This window comes from Podarcis vaucheri (assembly GCF_965113315.1).
Source record: "Podarcis vaucheri genome assembly, chromosome: 11".
In the NCBI taxonomy this organism is placed as follows: Eukaryota; Metazoa; Chordata; class Lepidosauria; order Squamata; family Lacertidae; genus Podarcis; species Podarcis vaucheri.
This window is the reverse complement of record NC_138749.1, coordinates 25097180-25123967: the sequence shown is the minus strand read 5'-3', so window position 1 is coordinate 25123967 and position 26788 is coordinate 25097180. Positions and strand designations below refer to the sequence as shown.

The 26788-nt window shown below is 44.9% G+C and overlaps 1 protein-coding gene across 5 annotated transcripts in view; it reads left to right on the top strand.

The window, feature by feature from the left end:
* PDE4D (phosphodiesterase 4D) overlaps positions 1-26788 on the top strand; it is a 639723-nt gene that overhangs the window by 260812 nt on the left and 352123 nt on the right. The window contains exon 1 of one of the 5 annotated variants that reach the window (XM_082241908.1): positions 12547-13382. The exons of 3 other annotated variants lie outside the window; for them this stretch is intronic. In XM_082241908.1, coding sequence (XP_082098034.1) covers positions 13114-13382 — 269 coding nt within the window. In that variant the 5' untranslated portion in view covers positions 12547-13113. Of the gene's footprint in view, positions 1-12546; positions 13383-26788 lie in introns of those variants that run through there. One more of the 5 variants, XM_082241910.1, reaches the window with a different exon arrangement.

Below are 26788 nucleotides of genomic sequence, written 5' to 3'. Positions count from 1 at the left end.
TTTTATGGTGCATCATGTGGTGCTAGTAATCAGCAAATTACTTTGACCAGCATAAATATACTGGCTGGCATTCCAGTCCTTTATAACAACCTGCTTGCCTGAAGCATTGATCAGCTGATTGATTGACTGGTTTGTGGCCTTATCCAGTTCCGGGGACTCCTGCTCACAGGATTAAACAAATACACATAATAAAGCTATAATCCAGTGCAGGATTAAATGCCTTTGCAATGCCTTGTTGCATTCTGGCACATTAGTTAGAATAGTCAGGAAGCAGGCCTCAGTAACATACAGTGTATTATGTGTCTGAATGTTTAATCCATTTCAAAACCTTGCTGTATTCACAAAGCTATTATGCTGGAAAGGAGGGCGTGCTTCCAATCTTCTCTTCAACATACTGAACAATGTCTGTGGTTCCCACAACAAGTGCTGCAGTTGCATCCAGACTGGTATGGTGATTAGAGTGTTGGACTGGGACCTGGGAGGCCAGAGTCCATGAAGGTTGTTCAGTGACCGTGGGCCACTCTCAGCCTAGCCTACAATACAGAGTTATTGTGAGGATAAAATGGGGAGCTGAGAAAACCACATATGTCCCATTCGGGTCTTTGGATATAAATGTAACAGAGATCCCATTGAAATCAATGGTAGAATTTAATCATGTCTTAAATTAATTCAGTGATTTCAGTAGGAATTAAGTTAACTAACTTAGCCAGGATCTATCTTATATTCTCTAACTAAACTACATATACAGAAATGGGGGAAGAGGTGTTTTTTGTATTATTTTGTTAATCGAACTATGCTATGAATATTCTGGTGTATGTTCAGTCATAAGTGAGTTAAAGCAGTTCATATTTGTAGGGGCAGAGCCCACAAAATGAAGCTGTGTGAAATTGCAATCCAATCCAATAGTGAAGACTCAGGTCTCTTTGGTGGGGCAAATGGGTAGGTAGGGTTGAAGGGGTGAGGCAGTGTGTTCACACACGTATTCATGGCATTCTCTTTATGATGTGTTTATACCATTGTTTGAAGAAGCCAAGTGGCAGATGATCAAAAAGTGGATCATGTGATTCATCTAAGAGCCCAAGATGGTCAGCTGGCATTTGAATGTGGCAGTGGCTTTTATAAGTAAATGAAAGGCTGGATAAGAGGGTATTAAAATTTTTGTGCAGGATAAGTTCCAACCTGGCTGTTCCTTCAGCCTAAGGAAGAGCCAGTGTGGTGTAGTGGTTAAGAGCGATAGACTCATAATCTAGGGAACCGGGTTCGCATCTCCGCTCCTCCACATGCAGCTGCTGGGTGACCTTGGGCCAGTCACACTTCTCTGAAGTCTCTCAGCCTCACTCACCTCACAGAGTGTTTGTTTGGGGGAGGAAGGGAAAGGAGAATGTTAGTTGCTTTGAGGTTCCTTTGGGTAGTGATAAAGCGGGATATCAAATCCAAACTCTTCTAATTCTGACAGCCCTTGCTGCAGGAAGAAGAGCTGGAGTCAGAGGGGAAGGACATGATCTTGTTGTTGAGATCTAGACACCACCTCCATACCGCATGTGTAAATGTGCAGTGGTCTCATAAAGTGAGTCTCATGAATAAGTTCAATCTGCCTAGTCACCTAGTCTCTAATAGCTTAGAGAGAGGGGTATGGCAGCTATTGGGACGTCTTCATTGCTTCCATTCAGTTCTGCATCGTTTGCCTGGCTCATCACTCTTGGAATCCTGACTTTTGTTCCTAGTTCTTGCTATGAGCCAATACCATTATTGGCCTGAATAAAGTTTTCTTCCTTACTCTCATGTGACTCACACTCTCAGCAGCTGGTATTCATGGGGATACTTCCAGTGACAGTGGAGGGAGAACATAGGAAGGAATTTGTCTAATCCTTCTTTTAGGCCATCATGACCTCTTGTGGGGCCAAATTCCATAGTTTACTATGCACTGTGTGAAGCGACATTTTGCAGTGATTTTTCCCATCGAGGTCACATTTAACTGGTGCTGCTAACATGGTAGAGAACCCCACAGCTGTGTGTTCCACCCGCTTGCAGCCTACATGGCGCTTTCTGCATGTGAACATGTATATGGAATGGAAATGGTTGGCATACAGAAGCTGGAACGGAAAAATGTCTGTGTGCGCTGAGCTTTTAGGGTAGGGCATGGGGATCTGGAGATGCCGCAGTAAAAAAGCCACATACTGTGCTAATAGCCAGGAAAGTGTTTGTTTTGTAGCAACTGAGCAGAGCCACTGCTGATGACTTAGCCATGTTTGCTTTTTCAGGGGAACAGCAGTCATTTGCATCTGTCTCTTTATGCCCTTAGAAGAAAAAAGGGCGAAAGCTACACAAAGCCCAGGGTGCAATGAATGAATATTATTTTCATTGCAAGGCATGTTTGGCTTGTAAAGGCCAGGGGGGAAAAGTTGCCTACGCAAATCACATTGCAAGGATTTTTTTCAGAGCCTAAGGTAAACATTCTGTGTTTAAATTGTCGATTGCTCATTGTGCAATGCTAGAAGAACTACTTGAAATTCAAGTTAAACTTTCACTTCCTCTTAGGGTGGACACAGCTTAGATCCATAACCCTTTGTCCTGGCAGAAGCCTGCTCTCGTCTCAATTGCTATCTGAGTGAATTTAACTTAGGAGTTTAATGGTATGTTATAAAATTTTCAGCATTGACATGAATAAGTAGATAAGGCTTATGTATTCGACAGACTTTACAGTTCTCCAGATTTGTGATGATAGGCCACTAATGATTAATGGTGCTGTCATATACAATTGGCTAATATAGCAATATATATATACACTTTCCATGACTGTGTTATAACATTGTCAGGCTTTTAAATATACCAGCGATAATTTTTAATAAATACCAAGAGGATGTTTGCAATTAAAACTCAAACAAAGGACATTTTCTTCTTTTTCAACTTTGCTTTTTCTGGCAAGTAGATGAGTGCTAATGAAGGAACCTCCAACCAAAATTGGCTAGGACACGTCTTTCTCTCTTCAGAAATATATATTCTTCTCACCCCAATGAAGACATATTATTTCAATATTTATTTATACTGGAACCTCCCTGTGTATTATTATTATTATTATTATTATTATTATTATTATTATTTCCTTGCTAAACTTCTACTGCTACTAATTTCCTCTTTCCAGGAAAGGAGCTCTTTAAACATGCCCCCACAACATGCAAGTTGATGGTTTGGTGGCTTGTATGTTGTTACGTGTCAGGGGATGGTTAGCTGCTTGTGCTTAAAATTGTGCCCCTTCAGAGTTTGTGCGACCCCACAAACCTCTGTGTGTGACAGAGCTCCTCAGACATGTCTGCTCTAGTCACTAGTAGAGTCTGACAGTGGCTGTCTGCGGAAGCGCTTCCAGCAAAGAAGTTCCTTAACGGAAACGCGTCTCCTGGACTCACGACGTGGCAGCTTCCGGCGAAGTATGGGTCTCCCTGCAGTTGCTTCTGACACCTCCCCGCTATTTTCGCTCGAAGTGTCTCTCACCCCTTTCTCTCCCCTGCTGCTTCCTGCCTGGGCTGCTGCGTCTCTCTCAGCATTACTGAGATCCTCCTCCAGAGACCCCGCGCTCCCCCTGCTGGTCCCTGCTTTGGCTGTTGACTCTCTCCTAGTCTCTGGGAGCCTTACCACTTCCCTTTCCTCCGATGTCAGTTCCCTGACATCCACCTCCCCTCCAGGGCCCCCCTCTCCCCCGCCCCTACTTTCTCCTCTGGGCGGTGAGGAGCTGAAACCCCTAAAAGAATCCTCTTCATCTTCAGACGTCTCGAACAATTCCCTCCATCGGTCTTCGTTCCGACTCGCTGAATCCTCCTCCACCTCGGAATCAGCGAACCCCTCCAACTCTTCTTCGTCGTCGGTGGTGGCGAAGTATTCCCTCCGGAACCTCGCCACTGGCTGGGGTTTTCTAGGGAATCTCTGATGAAAAGTTTCAATCAAAACCTCGTCATCTACATCCTCTGCCCTGACCCAGGTGTTTTCCGACTCCGGCTCCCCTTCCCACATTACCAAATACTCTACTTGCTCTCCCCTCCACCTAGAATCGAGAATCTCCGCTACATGGTAGCTGTGTTCTTTTTCCTCCATAGCTGGTCCCCTATTGACCCTCCCCTCTCTGTCCCCTATATACGGTGACAGCAATGATCTGTGGAACACTGGGTGCAACTTCATGTGGTTCGGTAACCGGAGTCTGAAAGCCACTGGGTTGACCTGTTGCGTGACTTCAAATGGGCCCAGTCTTTTGGGTCTTAACTTCTTACAACCTCCTTTAAATGGTAACCCTTGGGTGGACAGCCACACCTGGTCCCCCACCCTAATGCTTTCCCCTTCCCTTCTGGTTTTGTCTGCCTGCCTCTTATATTCCTCCTTCGCCCTGTTTAAATTAAGTTGGAGCTGGCGATGGATCGCTTCCATTTCTTCAACGAACTGTTCTGCGGCAGGAACGCTCCAGTTCTCCCCCTCCCCCCCTGGGAAGGCTCGGGGATGACACCCGTGATTGGCCAAAAAAGGGCTCATCCCCGTGGACACGTTCTCTGCATTGTTATAGGCAAATTCTGCCAACGCCAGCTTCTCCACCCAATCATTCTCTCTGTCATTCACATAACACCTCAAATATTGCTGGAGGACACCATTAGCTCTTTCCGCCTGCCCATTGGTTTCTGGATGACGGGCAGTGGAAAAATTCACCTCTACATGCAATAAGCTCATGAGCTTCCTCCAGAACCTGGAAGTAAATTGTTTCCCTCGGTCCGAAACCACCCTCAAGGGGGCACCATGCAACCTAAACACATTTTCCACAAACAATCTAGCGGTTTCTTCTGCTGTGACCGCATGTGAGCAGGCTATAAAGTGGGCCATCTTTGTTAACAGGTCTACCACAACCATAATGGCTGTCTTCCCTTTGGACCTGGGCAGATCAGTCATGAAATCTATTGCCACTGCCTCCCATGGTCTTTCCGGCGTGGGTAGTGGTTCTAATAAACCTGCCGGTGCCCGCCTCTCCCCTTGGCTCGTTGACATCGGTCACACCCTCTCACATATTCACGCACATCTTCCCTGACCTTGGGCCACCAGAATTCCCTGGTAACCAGCCACATGGTTTTGTGTTGCCCAAAATGCCCTGCTGTGGGGCTATCGTGCAGTTGCTTGAGTACCTTTTCCCTCAATTCCCCTTCCGGTATGTATAACGCTCCCTTGTAATACAACGCCCCGTTTCTCTCCTCAAAACCCCCGGGTTTGTCTCCCTCCCTCCTGAGACCCCTGAGTTTGTCCTGGGCGTATTCATCCTGCACCGTTCCCTCTACCAGTTCCCTTTGCCCCACCAAAGCCGCCCCACCCACCCAGCGGTCCTCGGGAATAACATGGGTCTCTTCGGGTGCACCCTCTCCCTCCAAATATTCAGGTTTGCGTGAGAGAGCGTCCGCCCTAACGTTCTCCGGGCCTGGTACGTAACAAATCTCAAAGTTAAATTTGGAGAACTCCTGGGCCCATCTCAACTGCCTTTGGTTGAGCACTCGCGCAGTTCTCCAATACTCTAGATTCTTATGGTCCGTGCACACTTGCACCTTCTGTTGTGCACCAATTAGTAGGTGCCTCCATCTCCGGAAGGCCTCATAAATAGCAAGAAGTTCCCGGTCGTGCACCGTGTAGTTTCTCTCAGATTTGTTCAGCTTTCGTGAAAAGAAGGCACACGGTCGCCACTCTGACCCCTCCTTCCCCGGCTGCAGAAGAAGCACCGCCCCTATGGCTCTGTCAGAAGCGTCTGTTTCGACCCTCAGCTTTTTTTGTAAATCCACATGTAGAAGTTGTTCGTCAGAGGCGAAGGCCCTTTTCAGTTCCTCAAACGCTCGCTCCGCCTCCCCCGTCCAAACAAACTTCTTTTTGCTGCTGAGACAGTCCGTGATGGGCGCCGTCAGGTGGGCGAAGTTTCGGATGAACTTACGATAAAAGTTTCCAAACCCTAGGAACCTCTGCACATCCTTCTTGGTCTTGGGTGTTTTCCATTCCAGCACCGCTTGAACCTTGCCGGGGTCCATGGCCAACCCCTTGTCTGACAAGCGGTACCCCAGGAATTCCACCTCCTTGGTATGAAACTGACACTTTTCCAGTTTCACCCACAGTCTGTTGGCTTGCAGCCTGCTCAACACTTCTCTGACGTCTCTCACATGTTGCTCCTCATTCTCCGAATACACCAACACGTCATCTAAGAAGGCCACGCAATTCTTGTAGAGCAAAGGCCCCAGTACATGGTTCATAAAGGCTTGAAAACACGCGGAGCCTGTTTGTAATCCAAAAGGCATAACGAGGTATTCAAATGCCCCCAAAGGGGTGAACATGGTGGTCTTCCATTCATCCCCTTTCCTTATACGTATTAGGTTGTACGCCCCCCTTAGGTCCAGCTTTGTAAAAATCTTTCCTTTTCGCACCCTGGTCAAAATATCATCAATCCTGGGCATAGGAAAAGCCGCCGGCTCTGTCACTGCATTTAGGGCCCGAAAGTCACATACCAGCCTCGGCTTGTCCGTGTTTTTTTTATCCACAAAAAACACTGGGCTACCCCCCGCTGCCTTGGACTCTCTGATGAAGCCTCTCTTCAGGTTCTTGTCAATGAACGCTCGCAACTCCTGCATCTCCCTGTCTGACATGGCATACAACTTGCCTACAGGAAGCTGTGCTCCAGGGAGTAAATTGATCTGGCAATCAAAGGGCCTATGCGGGGGTAGTTGGTCCGCTTCCTTCTCGCTGAACACGTCGCTGAGATCAGCATACTGTGGTGGCACCTTCCCCTTCTCCATCACTTCCGTCCCTGCTAGGGTGGCTTGGGCCCCTGCTGACCCCTTTTCCGCCCTGCAGTGTTCTAAGCAGTGTGCGGAACCGAAGGAAACCACTCTTTGATGCCAGCCCACCAGCGGATCATGTAGGGCTAGCCAGCTCATTCCCAAAATAATGGGAGCGCCTCCCAAGGTGGCCACATTAAACGCTATCAGTTCTGTGTGCCTTGCCACCCTCATTATCATTGGGACGGTCTGCAAGCTGACGCCTCCTCCCAACAGTTCCCTGCCATCAATCGTGGTCACCTGCAGGGGGTTGCTTAAAGGGATAGTCTGTATCTGGTGCTCAGCAGCAAACTCCTTGCTCATGAAATTGCAGGAGCTGCCTGAGTCCAACAGCGCCTTTATTTTTAGGGGGTGTCCATTTTGCAGCTCTAGCGACACTTCAATCACTAGAGCAGGTCGAGGAGCTTCTGGCACTGGCACTTGGGGAAGGGGCACTTTCACTGCTCTTTGGCCTGGCTGCAGTGCCCTGCTGGCAACCAGGCGTTGGCTTTTACCTGCTCCGTTTCTCCCTGCTCTTCCCCCTCAACCGCTCCCACCATCCCTTGCCATTCCTTCCTCTGGGGGCAGACTCTGGCAAAGTGGCCTGGCTGTTGGCAGAGATAGCATTTCCGGGCTCCCTTTCCCTCCTTCTTCGCCCCCTCACTGGGCTTTGAAACTGCGCGCGCGCGGGCTGTTCCGATTTCCATCGGCTCTGCCGGCGGGAAAGCTGGCTCAGGAATGTCTGGAATGCGTAACTCCTTCCAACGTTCCCCTCTCCCTTCCCGCCTCTCCAAGGCTCTTGCCTCCTGGCGCGCTCCAATGGTCAGCGCAGATTTGGTCAGCTGATCCATAGACCCCGCCCTGGGGCTCCTGGCCAGCTCGTCTTTCACAGCTGAAGAAAGACCTTCTTCAAATAGCATCTGAATGGGTGCCGCCGATAAATCCCACCCCAATCTGTGAATCAGCATGGTAAATTCAGTCCAGTACTCACGGACAGATCTGCTTCCCTGCTTGCAAGCCATTAGCTGTCTGCGTACCAACCCTTCCTCAATATCGCTGGAAAACATGATATCCATTGCACGAAAGAATTTCATAGTGTCCTTTAGGATATCGTTGTGCGTTGCCATCAGGGGTCGAACCCAGTCCCGCGCCCCCTTCTCAAGATGCCCAATTACGAACGCAATTCGCGATTCCTCATCAGGGAACTCATCAAACTGCACATTCAGAGCATATTGCATCTCAGTCCTAAAGGCATGGTAATCCTTGGGGTCCCCCCCAAACTTCTGCACCAATCCTGGTACCTTTCTGGGGAACTGAGTGGTTCTCCCCTTTTTGTCAGCATCCAGAGCCCTTCTCTCCTCGAGCCTCGCCGTCTGCAGCGCAAGTTGGACCTCCAGAGCTTGATACCTTTCCTCCAAGCTTGGACCAGCTCCAACCCCTGCGTCTCCGGTTCCGACTGGGTTGCTCATGATGCTTTCTCCTGCACAGGCAGCGTACAGAGACTGTCAGACTGCTGTCAGGGGATGGTTAGCTGCTTGTGCTTAAAATTGTGCCCCTTCAGAGTTTGTGCGACCCCACAAACCTCTGTGTGTGACAGAGCTCCTCAGACATGTCTGCTCTAGTCACTAGTAGAGTCTGACAGTGGCTGTCTGCGGAAGCGCTTCCAGCAAAGAAGTTCCTTAACGGAAACGCGTCTCCTGGACTCACGACGTGGCAGCTTCCGGCGAAGTATGGGTCTCCCTGCAGTTGCTTCTGACACCTCCCCGCTATTTTCGCTCGAAGTGTCTCTCACCCCTTTCTCTCCCCTGCTGCTTCCTGCCTGGGCTGCTGCGTCTCTCTCAGCATTACTGAGATCCTCCTCCAGAGACCCCGCGCTCCCCCTGCTGGTCCCTGCTTTGGCTGTTGACTCTCTCCTAGTCTCTGGGAGCCTTACCACTTCCCTTTCCTCCGATGTCAGTTCCCTGACATTACGTATGGATGGATGGATTGATGCTGCTGCTGGTATGATAGAATGTTTAAAACCTAGTAGCAAGTTGAAGACCAGATCATTCCTTAGGCTAGCTGCACTACCTATGGTGATGTAAACAGCAGCTCACCTCTAGAATTGAAGTACATGTAGGTTGCAATGCCTGGCAGACGCCATCACCTGCAGTTCAGCTGAAAGGCTATGCTTTATGAGAGAGTGAAAGGAGGCCTCATTCCCATCTGCATTTTCACCACCAGAGGCAGTCATGGGATCCAATGATAGGACAAGTGTCTGGACAACACCCCCTGATCCTGTGGGAGTTGCTAAGCTCATGTAGTTCATAGAATCAGATTGGAAGCCTTTACTGGGGCTGGTCCTATCATTAGGCAAAGTGAGATGATTGCCTCAGGTGGCAGATGCTGAAAGAGGGAGACAGCAGGGGAATTCCCCGCTCTTGGAGAAGAAGATGCACCTTCTTGTCCTCCACCTCGGGAAGCAAACTATACTGGCCTGGCCCTGGCCTTTTCTGTTGCCTTGGCAACATCACTTGCTTGACACTGACTTGGCAACCCACAATACAAGCCTTACTAGTGAGTTGCTTCCAACCAAACCACTTGAGAAATCATAGCCTCAACAAGAAACAAGATTGATTTACTGTAAAATAATAATAATGAAAGAAGCAGCAGGAGCAACTGGTAATTTGTTGAGATTTAAATTTTATTGATCAAATGTCAATTTTCAAGGCAATAGATATCCATGTTCTTTAAGTACTTTGGTACAATAAATATCACATTTTTTGCATTTTGTGAAATACTTGTTATGATTGCAATTGTCTGCATCATTTTCATACAATTTTAATACTAAACTATTATATCCAGTTACAAGAAACAAAATGGCATCTGGAATTTGGTTCTTATTACAAAATAGTTTATGCATGAATTTGATACTGACATGAGGGAGACTGCAGTCCTTTATACACTTACTTAGGAGAAAGTCTCACTGAAATCAATGGGACATACTCTCACTTGACATGTACAGAATAGTCCCTTTCAGGTAACTATCTGGTTCAGCACATATAGTCCAGAAAAGTCTGGATCCATAGCAGTAGCAGTAGAAGAAGAAGAAGAAGAAGAAGAAGAAGAAGAAGAAGAAGAAGAAGAAGAAAAGTTAATCTTACATTAAATAAATATCCTCTAGTAAATAATAGTTTGGGAGAACTAAAGGCCAAGTTAGATGTGATTTCAGTAGATCTGTAATCTGATCCCCTCTACAACTTTTGAAAATGATAAATGCACCTCTTTCATAAATGAAAAGTACTATATAAATACCACTACTGCTGCTGCTGCTGCTCTTATTGCTAATGATAAACAGCACTTTACATTGATATAATAAGAAAATGCTGTACATGCTGAGGATGAAGAGTTGTTAGCTCATGGTTACCTTCACTGACATCCAAAGCAGAAAAGTAATGGTGTTTATAAAAGCTTTTCCCTTTCCTGTGTAGCTAGGCAGCACTGGGTGCAGTTCTGAGAAACGAAGCCCTGAAATTTCATTCAAACTTCTTGCTGAAAAATATATCCATCCATCAAAAATAGCCAAAAGCAGCTGAAGCGTGCCCTTTATATAATAGCTTTGAGCAAAGATGGATCTCTTGTTCAAAATGAGATCTTAAAGAGGAAGAGACATGGTGATTACATTAACTTAATTACTCTGAGCCATTCTAAAACAATAATTGTAACATTTAAGAAATAGTTAATGGTAACGGGAAGCCACCAGCTTGGGAATTAGCGATATCTAATTAGATGGGTTGTACACCACATCCTGGCTTTTATGTTGGGCTTCTGAGGCACAGCAAGAGTTTCTCCTTTTTTTCTTCAGGAGGCTGACTCAATATATTCTGGTGCTTGAGGTGGAAAACCTGTTGTTCTTTTATTTTGATTGTTCTAGAAAGCTTCCCAGTAGATTCCTCCCCCCCCATGAGTCAGATAAGAACACAAGAAGAGTCTTGCTAAATCAGGTGGAGGGTCTGCCTTGTTTCAGAATCCTCAAGTGTCCAGTCCTAGGCATCCCAGAGTTTGAAGGCAGTAGTTGTCCCCTACTGTTGTCGGGTTCTTCAGATTCCTGCCCCACCCTTTTCAGTTCTGCGATATCGTTCTTTTAAATGAAGCAACTGGAAATGATCCCAACCAGTTTCCCAACCCTGCTGTCCTTGATGACACCCCAGTAACCCATCTCTTGAGAGGGCTGATTTGACTTCTTTGTGGCAAAGTCGAAAGTGCACTTTGATTAAACTTGGAGTAGTAGGGTGGCGCTGTGGTCTAAACCTAGGACTTGCCGATCAGAAGGTTGGCGGTTTGAATCCCCACAACGGGGTGAGCTCCCGTTGTTCGGTCCCTGCTCCTGCCAACCTAGCAGTTCAAAAGCACGTCAAAGTGCAAGTAGATAAATAAGCACCACGACGTTGGGAAGGTAAACGGCGTTTCCGTGTGCTGCTCTGGCTTAGTCATGCTGGCCACATGACCCGGAAGCTGTCTGCGGACAAACGCTGGCTCCCTCGGCCTATAGAGTGAGATAAGCGCCGCAACCCCAGAGTCGTCCATGACTGAACCTAACGGTCAGGAGTACCTTTACCTTTACCTAGTAAGGTAAATTAATCTGGGATGTTGAGCTAATAATAACAAATTCTGGTTCAGACTAATGGGTCATCTAGTCCCACATCCTGTTCTCAGAGCAGTCTACCAGATGACTTTGGGAAGGCCACGAGCAGAACATGAGAACAATCTTCACTTGTGATCCCCAGCAACTGGGAGCCAAAGGCATTCCATCTCTCCCACTGACAGTAATCTACAGCCACCAACTAGTGGTGCTAGTTGGTTAGGAAAAAAAGCCAGGTATCATTAGGGTTAAGAATTATTTGTTCAACTCAACAATGCCTAAAGATGATCACAGTAGAGTGGACCAAAAGGGTCAAAAGGATCTGGAAGGGCAAGCCACATTACCATTATTATGGTTTGACAAAATCACAGTAGTAGAAATGAACCTGTTACCAAAAATATTACTCTTATTTTTAAATATTCCATTAGAACATGGAAGTGTTGTAATGGACAAATTACAAAATAATATTATGCAATTCATCTGGAATGGCAAGCTCTGATATTAGGAGAGAAGAAAAGAGTGGCACAGTCCAGACAGATTTATGGAATGGTGAAGTTCATGAATTAATGTATTGGAACCGACACTTTCAAGATGAGATGCAACCGTATGTGTTGTTTACATAAATCTAAGACTTTAGGATAATAATAAAGGAAGCATCCCTATTAATTATAACTGTTCTTTGTACATGTACGATACAGTCTGATGTTTTGTTTAAATATCTATAGAGATATACACATGCACACTTGGACAATTAAATTTCATCTTGTATTTTTTTCTAATCAAATATTTGTTTGCCTTTGGGAAAGTTGGGGTATGTGGGTGCACTTGCTTATTTATTATTTATTTACTATTTGTTGTTTCTTTATTACACTTAATACACACCGTCATGCAATAGCTTTCAAACATGGAATGCCAAGATACAGCAGTCTGAGAAAACAATGTACAGTCCCCCAAAAAACATTCTATCCAGCGAAGCATAATCCCCAGTCATTAACCCAAGCTGCAATGCCATATAAATCACAGGAGCTGAAAAGAAGAAGAGCTGAAACAACCAGCAAAATGCAGTAGCTAACCCCCCCCCCAGCCCAGAAAAACTAGGGAGGAAGTGTACCCTTGACATCCCCAGCCCCTCCCTTCAGAATGAGCAATAAACAGATGGGAATGATAGCCAAACATAACCAGCGTGCCAATGTTTAAGCCCTCCTCCCGGCCCTTTCTGTGTACATAATCAGGAGTCACTCTAGCAGCTGCAGTGCATTAGTTCCAGCAGTTTGACAGGCAGCCTCATTGCTCTGGCACAAGAGCTGTCGCTCCACGCTCTGCCTTCCTCTCTGTGTTCACTTGTGAGCAGAGCCGGCAGGAGTGAGCGGAGTCCGCCAGAGCGGACTGTCAGAGGAGTGGCAATGCCTACCAGCTTCGGCGGAAGAGTTAGACTGCTTTTTCCCTTTGCACTTCGTTATCTGGACAGAGACGCTCTGAGCGTAGGCAGAAGCATGCCGAAATCTGAATAGGCTGGATGAGAGTCGAAGCTCTGTATGGTTCCCCAGAACAAAATTAGCAGGAGGAAATACTTCTCTCTCTCTCTCTCTTTTAAAAAAGCAACAACTCCAGAGCAGCCAAAACAAATATCACGTTGCATTATAGAGAGACTTCGCAAATATCAGTTGCTTTGGAAACATGGCTCAGCAAACAAGCCCAGACACCTTGACCGTACCTGAAGTGGATAATCCACATTGTCAAAATCCATGGCTCAACGAGGATCTTGTGAAGACCCTGAGGGAAAACCTGTTGCAGCATGAGAAGCTCAAGACATCCAGGAAGTCTTCGTCTATTTCTCCTAAGCTGTCGCCTGTCATCTCCCCTCGAAATTCTCCGAGGCTCTTGCGCAGGATGCTTCTGAGCAGCAACATACCGAAACAGCGGCGGTTCACAGTGGCACATACCTGGTAAGAACAGGACTGTACCTGCCTCCTCTCTCCCCTGTCTCCAAGTTTGGAATGATATCTCACTTTGCATGGGTGGTGAAACATGAGCTGCAATTTTAATGGAAAATCCCTTTTAAAAAATCACAAGCAGAGTCACAGAAGCCATGGGCATGTTTCCATACCTTTAATAGCAGTAATAGATTAGGCAAGAGACCCAATTCCCTTATGCTAAAGCTGCTTCTGATATTGATTGAAATGAATGCCATTCCAGATAACAAAAGGAGAAGCCAGCAGGGCTGCACTGACTTTTCTCATTTCTTTTCCCAAGTTCATCCTCGACCCTTCCTCCTTTCTCTGGACAGATTTAAGGGAGGAATGTGTGAAAAGAAAACATGGTCTGACTCACTGCTAAAAGTTGATTTAAATTCTCTTCCCTCTCCCCAGTTGTTGTATTGGGTGTGCATGGGGGAGATGGGGGACCCACATCAGAAGTAGATGGGTGTGGAGATGGTGAGCAAAACTGTACATCTCTAGGTCCTTGTACTGAAATAATTGCTGTGGGAAGTGAGAAAGGAGATATTTTGTCAGTGGAAGAGCCTTTTAGTTGCACTGCGATTATGAAATTTGGGGGGAGGGTGTATTTGTGCATGTGTACAGTTAGATTAGAAGCAGACAGATGTTTTGCTCTATTTTATCCATCTTTGTGTATTTCTTTCTTTTCTAGTAAAACCTGTTATTTAGGTATTTCCCTGAGAATAGTCCATTGACTTTTGCACTGATCGTTTCTTTCTTCTTTCTTTTTGCATACTCCTTCTTTTTGTTGGCTACCTGTCATTCAAGCATTTTCTTTTGGGGGAAAACTAAAAATAAAATGTGGTGCCGAGAATGGTGATGTCATAGAAAGGGAAGAATGACAAGCCTAGAGTAGTTTCTTTTTTTTTTATTAATACAAATATAATCATTTTAATTAAATGAAGAAGAGTTTTTTAGCCTAAAGGGCATGCACTGCTGTTTGTATGACAGGTTTGCACTAATTCATTACCTGAGGCTGCATGTCCAGAAAGGAAACTTAAGATGGAGATGGAAGAATACTTGTAGAAGCTAAGACCAAGCTGCTACTTAATGGAAACATGTATTTCAATGAAGCATAGATTTCAAGGAGACATAGGGTTTTGCCTTTGAAAGTGTAACTTGGCATGAAGCCAATAGGAAATGATGTGTGGCTTGTGGATAGAAAGCATATAAGATTCAAGATGCATCAAGGGAAAGACCCAGAACTTACTATCAGGAGCTAACAGGGTTAGAACTCGGACCGCATTGTTCTTCCCACCACAGGTATCCTGTGTGTTGAGTCACCAGGGAACATCTCCCTAGCCAGTAAAGGATTTTCAGGTACTGCGATTTCACCAACCCTACTTAGTCATTGGCCCACCGCAGCAGGAAGAGTTACAAAGGCTTTTTGTTCAGGATGGGATTTTACTTGGGCAGTGATAAGTCTCCCCTGCCTTGGCTTGCTCTCTACCCTCAGACTCCCAGCTCTGATTCCTGGCTTCATCCCTACCCCCTACACCACCCTGTTATTTTGATCCCCGACTCCTGCTTCCCGACTCCGACTCAATGGCTGCCTAAGACTCAATGATGGCACCCACCCATAGGAATATCCAGGGGCTGCCATCATGTGCCTGTGGGTCCAAAAGAACGTTGATATCTTTCGCTGGCATCCGAGAGCAGCCAGTAAGGCAGCACAGGTAAGGCCCGTTGCTCTCCTGGCTTCCCAACATGGTGGGGTGCTGCTGCTTATTGAGAAGGGGTGCAGAGGCGCAAGGCACAGGAAGCTGGGCACAGGGGGGTGGTGCACATCAGCAGGAGCATTGGATTGGCTCCACCACACCACAGTCCCCCCACGCCTCACCCCTCAACTCTCGGTAAGCAGCAGAGAGCAATGGAGCCTCATCTGCATTGCCTCACTGTCTGCTGCTGGTACCTACAAAAATCTCTGAGTTTTGGGAGGATGCTGCTGGCATCTATGAAGTCACTTGTTCATGGAAGTGAGGGCTATCCATGGCTACTAACCATAATGCTTATGCTCGGCCTCCACAGTTGGAGTACTTCTGAATACCAGTTGATGGAAACCATAAGAGGGGAGAGTGCTCTGGTGCTTGAGTCTTGCTTGAGAGTTTCCCACAGGCAACCGTTCAGCCACTGTGTGAACAGGATGCTGGACTAGATGAGCTATTGGCCTGATCCAACCAACTCTTCTTATGTTCTTACATTTTAATGAATGTGTTAAAGTAGATGAAATATGTCTCAAGCCAACTGGGGGGGGGGAGAAAAAGCTTGAATCAAATTGGGGTCTAAACGTTAAAATTCCGCGAAGCATGATAGTATGAACTAGTTTGACACAGCAGCTTTGTATCATGACTATGAACATATTAGAGAGGCATAACTTTTGAATACTCATTTGGAAATATAATACATCAACTTAATTAGAAGTAAACCAAATTCATTTCAGTCACAAGTCATCCTCAGTGGTCTGTTATAAACATGCATACACGACATAACATGTACAAAGGATGCATCAATTTGAAATATGCTGTATAATGAGAACTAAGGGGAAAATAAAGAAATATGAATCACAAGGCCTGCAATTAACATAAATATACTGTAATTATAATGTTATTAAATAACTAAGAATATTAAAACAAGATTAAAATAATTTAAATTGGATTGTTGTTTTTAGTATTAAGTGGAATTAAGTATTAAGCTTCTGAATCTGAAGGTCTCATGTCGTCATCTTCAGTAGGAGTCACTCATAAACCCAAAGAGGTGTTTTGTTGTTGTTTAGTCGTTTAGTCGCTTAGTCATGTCCGACTCTTCATGACCCCATGGACCAGAGCACGCCAGGCACTCCTGTCTTCCACTGCCTCCCGCAGTTTGGTCAAACTCATGTTCATAGCTTCAAGAACACTGTCCAACCATCTCTTCCTCTGTCGTCCCCTTCTCCTTGTGCCCTCCATCTTTCCCAACATCAGGGTCTTTTCCAGGGAGTCTTCTCTTCTCTTCTCATGAGGTGGCCAAAGTATTGGAGCCTCAGCTTCACGATCTGTCCTTCCAGTGAGCACTCAGAGCTGATTTCCTTAAGGATGGAAATGTTTGATCTTCTTGCAGTCCATGGGACTCTCAAGAGTCTCCTCCAGCACCATAATTCAAAAGCATCAATTCTTTGGTGATCAGCCTTCTTTATGGTCCAGCTCTCACTTCCATACATCACTACTGGGAAAACCATGGCTTTAACTATACAGACCTTTGTTGGCAAGGTGATGTCTCTGCTTTTAAAGATACTGTCTAGGTTTGCCATCGCCTTCCTCCCAAGAAGCAGGCGTCTTTTAATTTCGTGGCTGCTGTCACCATCTGCAGTGATCATGGAGCCTAAGAAAGTAAAATCTCTCACTGCCTCCATTTCTTCCCCTTCTATTTGCCAGGAGGTGATGGGACCAGTGGCCATGATCTTCGTTTTTTTGATGTTGAGCTTCAGACCATATTTTGCGCTCTCCTCTTTCACCTTCATTAAAAGGTTATTTAATTCCTCCTCACTTTCTGCCATCAAGGTTGTGTCATCTGCATTTCTGAGGTTGTTGATATTACTTCCGGCAATCTTAATTCCGGCTTGGGATTCTTCCAGCCCAGCCGTTTTACATGACCCCAAAGCCTTGATTATGCAGATTTTTTAATCCACTGAAAATCACACACACACACACACACACACACACACACACCGCTGCCATACCACAAGCTGCTGTTGAAATCCCATTGGTTTCAAAAACAGTTTGCCATGTTGCATAGAGATAGGGCAATGGACATCTGCTTAGGAAAAAGAAGCCCAAAATCATATTGGACATGCAGAACAAGCCACACCTCTAGCCAAATTCTCTGGAAGACAATTGGTAATTTCCCCCAATTACCACTTCTATGCTAGGAAGGTTTGGCATAATATGGGAAATGCTTATCATGGACAAAATAGCTGTCAGATTAGAACTGATTTCAAGGATGATTTCTTGGGAAATTATTCCTGTTTCTGATATATCTTGACTCTAAAAGTGGGGTACATAAAGTGCCTGTTAAACTCAGTCCTATATTATATTGTGATATTGATACTGGCAGACCTCATGCTTTCACCCGAGCTGAAAATATGTTGGGGAAGAAATTACAAATGTAATACTGCGTGTTATTCTTTCCATGTATTGATCTCTGGTCACTCTGAAAGGAGAATATGAAAGTGAAAATTGCAGTTTGATTGCTGAGATCATCTGGATTGCTGTTGGGCCATATTCACAGCACACATTTAAGGCACTATGATACCACTTTGAACAGCCATGGCTTCCTCCAAAGAATCCTGAGAGCTGTAGTTTGATAAAGGTGCTGGGAAACCCAGCCAGATGGGTGGGGTATAAATAATAAAGTATTACTCTTATTCTTATTCTTTAGAAAGCCCACCCCCACCCTACTCCCCATTACAGAACTACAGTTCCCAAAATTCCATTTGAAGAGGGATTGATTGTCAAACTACTCTGGAAACTGTAACTCTGAGAGAGGAATAGGCATCTCCAAACAACTCTAAACTGTGAGAAGCCATGGCTATTTAAAGTGGTATCATAATGTTTTAAATGTGTGGTGTGGGCAAGGCCTTAGTTGTCCCCCATATCTCTGAAGCGGAGGGCTCCATCTGCACTATACGTTTAAAGCACTATTATACCACTTTAAATAGACATGGTTTCCTCCAATGGATACTGGGAACTGTAGTTTGTTAAGGGTGCTGAGAGTCGTTAGAAGACCCCTTTCCCCCTCACAGCACTGCAGCTTCCCAGAATGGTAGCTCAGTTACAGGAATAACAATTCTCAGTAGCCTTAACGACCACAGTTTCTGGGATTCTTTGGGGGAAGCCATGAGTGCCTAACGTGGTGTGATCCTGCTTTAAATCTATAGTGCAGATGGGATCTAGAAATTGAGCAATTAGTCACGCCAGTCCCATGTTGCAGAATACACGCTGTGCAATATTGTCCCAGCAGGCACCCTTGCTTTTGACTTTCAGGCATCCCTTGAGGACTTTTTCATCCTGACAGGTTTATTCAGTTGGATATATAGATATAGATATAGATCTTCATTCATTTTAGATGAGCCTGTCATTCTTGTGATTATTTTGCATTCTTATACGATATGTTATGATATTTTAGGTGAGTGGGTGGTGTAGAAATATGTCTGCAAATAAAAATAAACAGAATTGGTGGTTATGTTGGAAATGAATTGCAAGTGAAATGTTAGTTAAATGAAATGTCTGTTAACGCATTGCTCTTTAGAACTGAAAATTTTCCAAGTAAAGTAATTCTCAGCAAACAAGAATTCTTCTGAGGCTTCCTTTAAAACAGAGGAACAACATCTCCATGACACTTTTATTGCTGGATGCAAGCAGAGGCTGTAACTTCTGCTGTATGAGTTGCTAATGAGTCACAGGATATGCATGGGATTCTTTGTCACGTCTTTTTGAATTAATAAAGATGGTCCTTTTATACTGTTACTTTGGGGCTGCTTCCCTCAAATCACAGTGCTGGTGCAAGACTTATGGTAGCAAATGAGAACTATATTGCAGCCTTATAAGTGCAACCAACAACAAAACACTGCAGTGTGAAGTGTTCTCACTTTAGCCAGTCAGTTAGCCACGCCATCCTTCCATTCCATTCCATCCTCCCAACCAGCACTTTCTGTCCAGCCACTTCTGTCAGTCTTCTGTGGCCACTGAGCATGTTTGGTCTTTCTTGAGTTGTTTTTGATTCTCCCCAGCTATTTTTTTTCTAAAGGGTTTTAATAACAAGGATTTTCCAGAGCCCACCAATACCTGCCTCTTTGATTTGCAAGGCGCCATTTTGGCTACATAAGGAATGATCACTCAGAGAATGAATTTATATTAGTACATAGAGCAAGAGCCAACATTAAGCCCTCCAGAAGTTATTAGACTACAGCTCCCATCAGAGAATGGGAGCTTTGGCCCAGAGAATGTGGCCAAAGGTCAGGGGTGATGGAAGTTATAGTCCAGGACTTCTGGAGGTCATCTTGTTGATGACCTCTGGTATATAAGATAACCTTTTCTCTTCAGCCTTGTCTTCCCATCCTGCTGTGACAAGCTTCCCTCCCCCTAGTCTCCCATAACCAGGAGAGGCATGAAGAGGGCGAAGAAGTTAGCTTCACACAGACACAAGTCTCAGATTGCTTGGGGGAAACCCTGGAGAGGAGGGAATTGGGCAGCTGTTGGGAGGCAGGGACCTTCAGTCTCAGCAACTGCTTCATGGGGGCAAGAACTGCTGGAGATAAGTTGCTGGGCTGATTTAGCCTGACTCGCCTGTGCAGATCCTGTTTTTGCTAATAAAGAGTGAACTCCATCTTGCTCGGTGCAATTCACAGCTGGCTCACTCCTGTCAGTATACCCCATGGCCATGTGAATGGGCTTTGAGTTTAGACATGATGAGCTTTTTAGCAAACCAAGTTATTTATCTCTCTCCCCCCGTCCTTTTTCATAATAGCTGGCAGGGGTTACACATTGTAACTTTATATCAGAAGAACTGTCTTAGTGGATCAAGGCAATGATCTATCCTGCTGGAAATCCTGTTTACTGCTGTGGTCAGTTGGAGATGTTTGAGGAATCTTATTAAAGCACAGGCGTCTGACAGTATACACCAGCCCCTGTCAAATTGCATCCAGCCTCCGGCAATTTATAATGTAAAGATACTCTGCAACTCTTAGAGAAGGGCTGCTGAAATGTCTGTTTCTTGACAACTTGTCTGGGCCTGAGTTTTAGCTCGTTTATACTGTTGACCATCAATGTCAGACAGAAGAAAGTTCCCACCGATCAATGTAGTCATTAACAATGTTTCCCAACTGTGCTCTATCTATATTCTTTTTGAATCAGGGTGGGCTGAACTATACACAAACCTTAGAATGCCAGCACCACTGAATTATATATGGTCCTTTTGATATTAGCTATATTGATTTCCTTCTGAGTCCTAATAATTCTTTCTACCAGCTAAAGAGGCTTAAGCTCTATCAACAATAAATTGCAAGGCCGTTCTTCCATAGCAGCAATAATTAATTCATTACCATCAATTCTGCATTTTTGGATCATGAGTGCCATCTGGCCTTGTAAATATGTCCACTCTCTTTGTGCTACTGGAACATTCTGTAGCTCCATCATTCAATGTAGATTCTTTGTTCAAATTCATTGGGCAGAGTTTGGGTACATTAGATACCTTGGTAATGCAAACAATAAGAACATCAATTCTATCTAACTAACTACAATACATAGTTTTAATGTCAGGGTTGGCCCAAGACATTGTGCTGCTGGAGTGAAATGACAAGACAGTGCCCTTTCAATCCATATGCAGAAACCAACCAGACTGGTAGTTTGAGAGGTGCTGGTGAAGAGGCATCAGGCTAGCTTAAGGGTACCAGGAAGACCACATGTCACACACAACTCTGTTCTTCAGCTCTCCATTACCACTCCCTGTCCCTCAGCACCTGGGAAGTACAGCTACTATGTCACACTGCTTAATGGTAGGGCTGGCCCACTTTAATTTGCTGTGGAATATTTGGAAACAAATCAAAGGCTACTAGACATGGTGCTAATATATTACCTCTGGGATCTGGATAACAATAGCCGGGGAGCAATAGCAGTGGAAGAGGATTGCAGTGTTCATGCTCTGCTTGTGAGCTTTCCATAGGCATTTGGTCAGCCACAGGGGGATATGGGATGTTAGACTTGATCCAGCAGGGCTCTTCTTAGGTTCTTTAAAATGGCTGGTTACAAAAGAGGGGGGGGGAATGAATGCTCAAGACAGATTGGAGGAGTTCCATGTACACCATCAAATAATCTGTGCTATTCAGAAGCAACAGCGGTGAGGCCCCATTGTGACTGCAGCCGTGGCCATGGCATGGGGTAGTTGTCTTCTAATCAAGTCACAGGGCCCCTTGATGGCAAAATATTAAGACTCTGCTGATCACTTTTGAGAAACTCTGCCATTGTCCATCCAGTCATTGATGACCAGTGCAGTGGGGAGCAGGATCTTGCTGGTGGGCTGCATCCTGACCACCCATGGACTATTTTGATAAGTGAGCAGGGGCCACCCACCTGTCGGTCACTGACATGACAAAGGCACCACGTAGCCCAAAGTTGTTGGTTTTCTAATCCTTTGCAGACATAGCTCGATCCAATCCTTCAGAGGAAAATGGTTTGCCCCAGTGGTTTCAGTTCAAAACACAGAAACATTTCCTCTTCCCAGGTGTGTCTCAAGCCGTGGCTGCTGCATTGTTGGCTTGACATCAATCCAGTGATTCAAAGGAACTTTTGCACTTGCAGTAAGCCCTGCTTGGGGGTTTACTGCATCTGCCATCTCATTTGGGCTTCCTGTAAGCACCAATCACAGCATGGAGCATGTGGAGGCCCCAACTGGGAATTCCGTAGTGCAGCTGATCCCACTGGGGTTTGCTGTCATCCCATATCAGCTGATTGACACTAAGAGCATGCCTCACTTGCCAAGGAACAATTTGGAGCACACTTTAAGGCTGGCACATGATATCAGGTGTGGGGCAGGTAGGTGGGGTTTGCAGGAAATGGCTTAATGGGGCAGATTGTGACCCAGGCCATACCCAGTTTGGCTTGTGGGCCTCTGCAGATCTTAGACAGCCTTCCATCCTACATACATATCTCTGGCAGGGGAGGGAACTTACCTTACTTTTCAACAAGATCTGCAAGGTGGCTATCGAAAAGAATATTTAGCACTAGGAAGTATTAACAAAATACTACAGTTATTAAACATTTGATTTTTAAGCGAGTGGCCTTTACCTTCTCCTGCTGTTAAGTTTTTAAAATAAGTTTTATGCCTCTCTTTTTATGCCACAGCTTTAATAATGTAGGAACTGTTTACCCTTACACATAAAAGCTAACATAAGGGAAGAGCAGTTTCATATATACTTTTCCCTTCTTGAGAAGCCCTCCGAGTCTGATTGATGATCAGTGCTGTAAAAATAAGCCTGGCAATCATCACCTGTAAAAAGGTGTTGTCACAATTAGTATCTCGCGAACGCTTTTTTAAAGTCTGAGTACACAATATCGACCAGATTACTAATACCCTCAGAAGCATGTTATTCCATGGCCTCTGCTGAAATTGATCACATTTTAAAAACATAGATATGTTTCCTGAACAAATGAGGCACTGCACCAGCAGATAGGAGAATAAAGTCCAACAATTGCCACAATGGTGTATTATCTAAGCATATGGCACTGTGCTGCTATCAGGAGATTACATGTGACAGACATTGTGTTGCTGCTACTGCATTGGCAATAACTACTGTGACCATGTACATCCTAAGCACATTGTTATATGCAGTGGAGATGGTTGTTAAGAGTAGGGGGAGAACTGAGAGTGGTGCCTGCAGCATCCCACAAGCATTTCTGCTATCATGGAGGAGCCAGCTGAGTTGGTGCAAGTCTGCGTACCTGATATTTGCAAGGTAGCTACCAATATTTTGAGTTCTGTCTTTTCTTGTGTTTTTCTTCCTCTTCATACCTTTTCTAAACTTAAGCGTGCAAACTACATTTGAAGAGTTATATTTAAAGGTTATATTTGTAACATTTGTTGATGCGTTGGAAATGATGAATTGGCTAGGTTTATAGTTTGATCATTGTAAATAAACCAGTTGGTGTTTGCTAGTGTGGGTGCATTTAATTACGGTACCTTTGTGGATCATTGTCTGGATCTTAGCAACAAGCTTCAGATCCACACACTCGCTCCTGTTAAGGGTTGCTAACTTAGGCTGCCACCCTTACTACATCTAGCTACTCAGAAGTAAGTTTTATTGAATTCAATAGGGCTTACTCCAAGGTAGGTGGTATTAGGATTTCAGTCTTAGTCTTGAAAACTCTGCTGAATTTCCTAGTTCTATCAAACTACTGTACGAAATGTGAAATAGCCCAATATATTTCCTAAGTCTACTTAATGGATCAGCACTTAAAAGAGCTGTTAGTTCAGATTTGCTTTATTTTGCAGGAGAAGCCTACAAAGGTTTTTTTTTAAGCCTTGTGTTTTGGAAATTGGAAGGGGATGCAGGGCAGGAAGTAAGCGGGGAAATAAGTATTCCCTTCCATAGTACCATAACAACAGTACTTTAGAAATATACAAATGAATAACGAAAAGTTAAAGCATGATTCTATTAAAATGGGTTTCATTTGCAAACTTGGGTCTCCAGCTGTTTTTGGACTACAATTCCCATCATCCCTGACCACTGGTCCTGCTAGCTAGGGATGGTGGGAGTTGTAGTCCAAAAACAGTGGGAGACCCAAGTTTGGGAAACACTGGAACATTCCTCAGCCACCATGTGCAGAAAAACCATTGGGAACAGACAACTGTGCCTCTTAATAAGGCCAAGGTGTCATTCCAAAGCTATATTTACATGTCCAGACCCATCATCAGGGACTGGCATAGTTGGGCATCCTGCCAAGCCATGCCACTGCTGCCTCATGCTCCACCCCTGTGGATATGCTTAATTAGTGAGTGGCTCTTGAAAGGGAGCTGAACTCATGGTTGGTTCTCATCTATGATTGCCCCTACTCTGGTATACAGTTGTACCTTGGAAGTTGAACAGCTTAGTTTCCAAACATTTTGGCTCCCAAATGTCACAAACCCAGAAGTGACTGTTCCAGTCTGCAAACTATTGTTGGAAGCCAAACATCCGACATGGCTTCCGTGGCTTCCGATTGGCTGCTGCAGCCAATCAGAAGCCGCACTTTGGTTTTGAACATTTTGGAAGTCGGATGGACTTCTTGAACAGATTCTGTTTGACTTCCAAGGTACGACTATATTGCCCAAGATGTAATGCTCCCACATGATGTCAGGTCAAACATTGCACGTTGGGAACTTCCATGTGATGGGTGGCCACAGTGGATCAGAGTCAAGCAGTTGCTCACCTCACATTCAGAAATGCTGCCACTGGGGAGGGGAATGAAGCAAGTGACCAGCAGCAGAGGAAATGTGCAGTGGTGCCTAACACCACCAAGCAGAGGCCCAGGTTGCCATCAGATGTGAGCCCAACAGCAGTGATATGCTTAGGGCCGAGTGAATCCTGGCACCAGCTTCATCTCTAGCTTTAGAAATGATATTCTACAAGAGACCGACATCAAATCCATTCTATGCCTGTTTGTTTAACTGCCCCCTTTTCTGCTACATTTCCTTAATTTGCTTATTAGATATCTCATCCTGTCTTCCCTATCTGAAATGTCCTTTCTATTAGTTTTTCTATTCAGCTAACAAAATCAACACTACATAAAGCAATGACACTAAGTCAATTCAAAGCAATAACAATAAAGATGAGGACCCCATGATGACAAGTCAGAATAACCTAACAAGGAAATAGTAACCCTCTTTCTCCCAAGACCAAGATGCTTTCTTTTGTTAGATATATTTATTTTTGTAAATAAAATTACAATATAAACAAAAAGCATATAAAAACAAGAACAAGATTTATCCACTACCGCTTTTTGCTTACTGAAGTTCTTAAGAAGAAGGCACACATCCTTAGTATGACCCGGGCCTGCTCCAGGCTTTAATGGGCCCTTGGCATAGTGCCACTGATGACACTTTCCAGTACTGACTGGGCCTCCAGTGCCTCTGCCCCCATTCCTTCAGCCTCCCCAACTTTGCTGCTGCTGGCCTTAGCCACTTGGGCCTTCCAGGAACTGCAGCCACAGGTCATTCAGCTGCCAGAACTAGCCTAGAGGTGCTGGGATGGGGGCCGAGAGGCTGTCCAGAGCCAATCCCAGCAGTTTTGTGCCACCTTTTACTGGGTGAACACCAAGGGACTTGAGTGGCAGCAGGCACCACCAGCAATGTCATAAGGGCTCAGTGTCATCATGGGGCCAAGCAGAGTAGATGTCAGACTTCATGGGCCTTTCTAGAGAGTGTGGGCACCAGCAGCTGCCCCCAACATACCAGATGCTGAAACTCTGGGCCTGATAATACCCAGCTGGAGCCTATCAAATATTCAGAAGAACCATCCACAGTCACAGCACAAGTGACAGCTGCTCTTGCTAAAAAGGAAGAAGAATCTGTAAAAATGTTCCTTGAGGCATACTAAGTCTGCTCTCTCTCGAGCAAAGGCAGCATGAAAATATACTGTAAGCAGGGGGTTTTTTTTATAAAAAGAATAGAAAAGAAATACACAATTGCCAGAGCTGGCGACATGCCATTTCAAGTTAGAAGAACTCTTGTAACATTAAATAGTGGCATATAAAATGCTCTTCACGTTTGTAATGTTTCTGTTTTCCACCATTAATTACTTCTAGGCAGGCAGGCAGGCAGGTAGGGATGGTACCCAAGTGATGTCACAGTGAAGCATTTCATAAGAAAAAGAAACATTTATTACCTGTATCCCAACTTTTAAAGCCCTGTGCATTGCATCAAAGAAATTGTTTGAAATTCATTGACCAAATTGACACTTGGGAATCATCTGCTAGATCACCATCATTCAGTTGTATCAGTCTAACTGACAGTGGTTTTGCCAGTGTTACAAAGAATTATGTATGAGCTAAATTGGAATCATAGACGGGCAATGTTTAGATCAGCTTCCCCCATTCTGATGCCTTTCAGTTGGACCATTGCTGCTTCCAACTGTGGAAGTAAAGCACAGCCATGATAGCTAGTAGCCATTGATAGCCCTCTCCTCCATTAATTTGTCTAAGCCTCTTTTAATGCCATCCAAGTTGGTGACAGGGGTGCCTGGCGTGCTCTGGTCCATGGGGTCACGAAGAGTCGGACATTACTGGTGGCCATCACTGGCTCCTGGGTGAGCGAGTTCCATAGTTGGACTATGTGCCGCATGAAGACGTATTTTCTTTTATCTGCCCTAAATCTTACAACATTCAGCTTCATTGGATGTCCACAAGTTTTGAGAGTTCCAGCGTTACAAATGAAGTACCGGTAATACATGCTGCTATATAAAGATGGGGTAAGGTGGGGGAGTAAGGACATTCAGTCTAAAATTGCCGAACTACACCCGTGGGAATGCACAGCCACCTACCCACTCGCTGTGGTGCTACAGTATATATAAGTATGCATACACATAAGAGATATTTTAGTCTTCTATTACAGGTTTCAAATAATAGTGTTGATGCTGAGCGCTTAGGAAAGGGGTATCCGGCAGGGTGTACCATTTCGGGTTGAATTCCAGTTTCAACCCACATCCCCACCCATGGTAAACGTTCTCGCCTTTACTTAAGCAGTAAGATACCAAAGTGATAAGTGCTTGCTAACAAAAAGCTGTTGGTGGGGTGTCTCTTTAATGCTTAGGAATGCAGCCTGCTTAATGACATTGATAAAGTAAGCTGTCG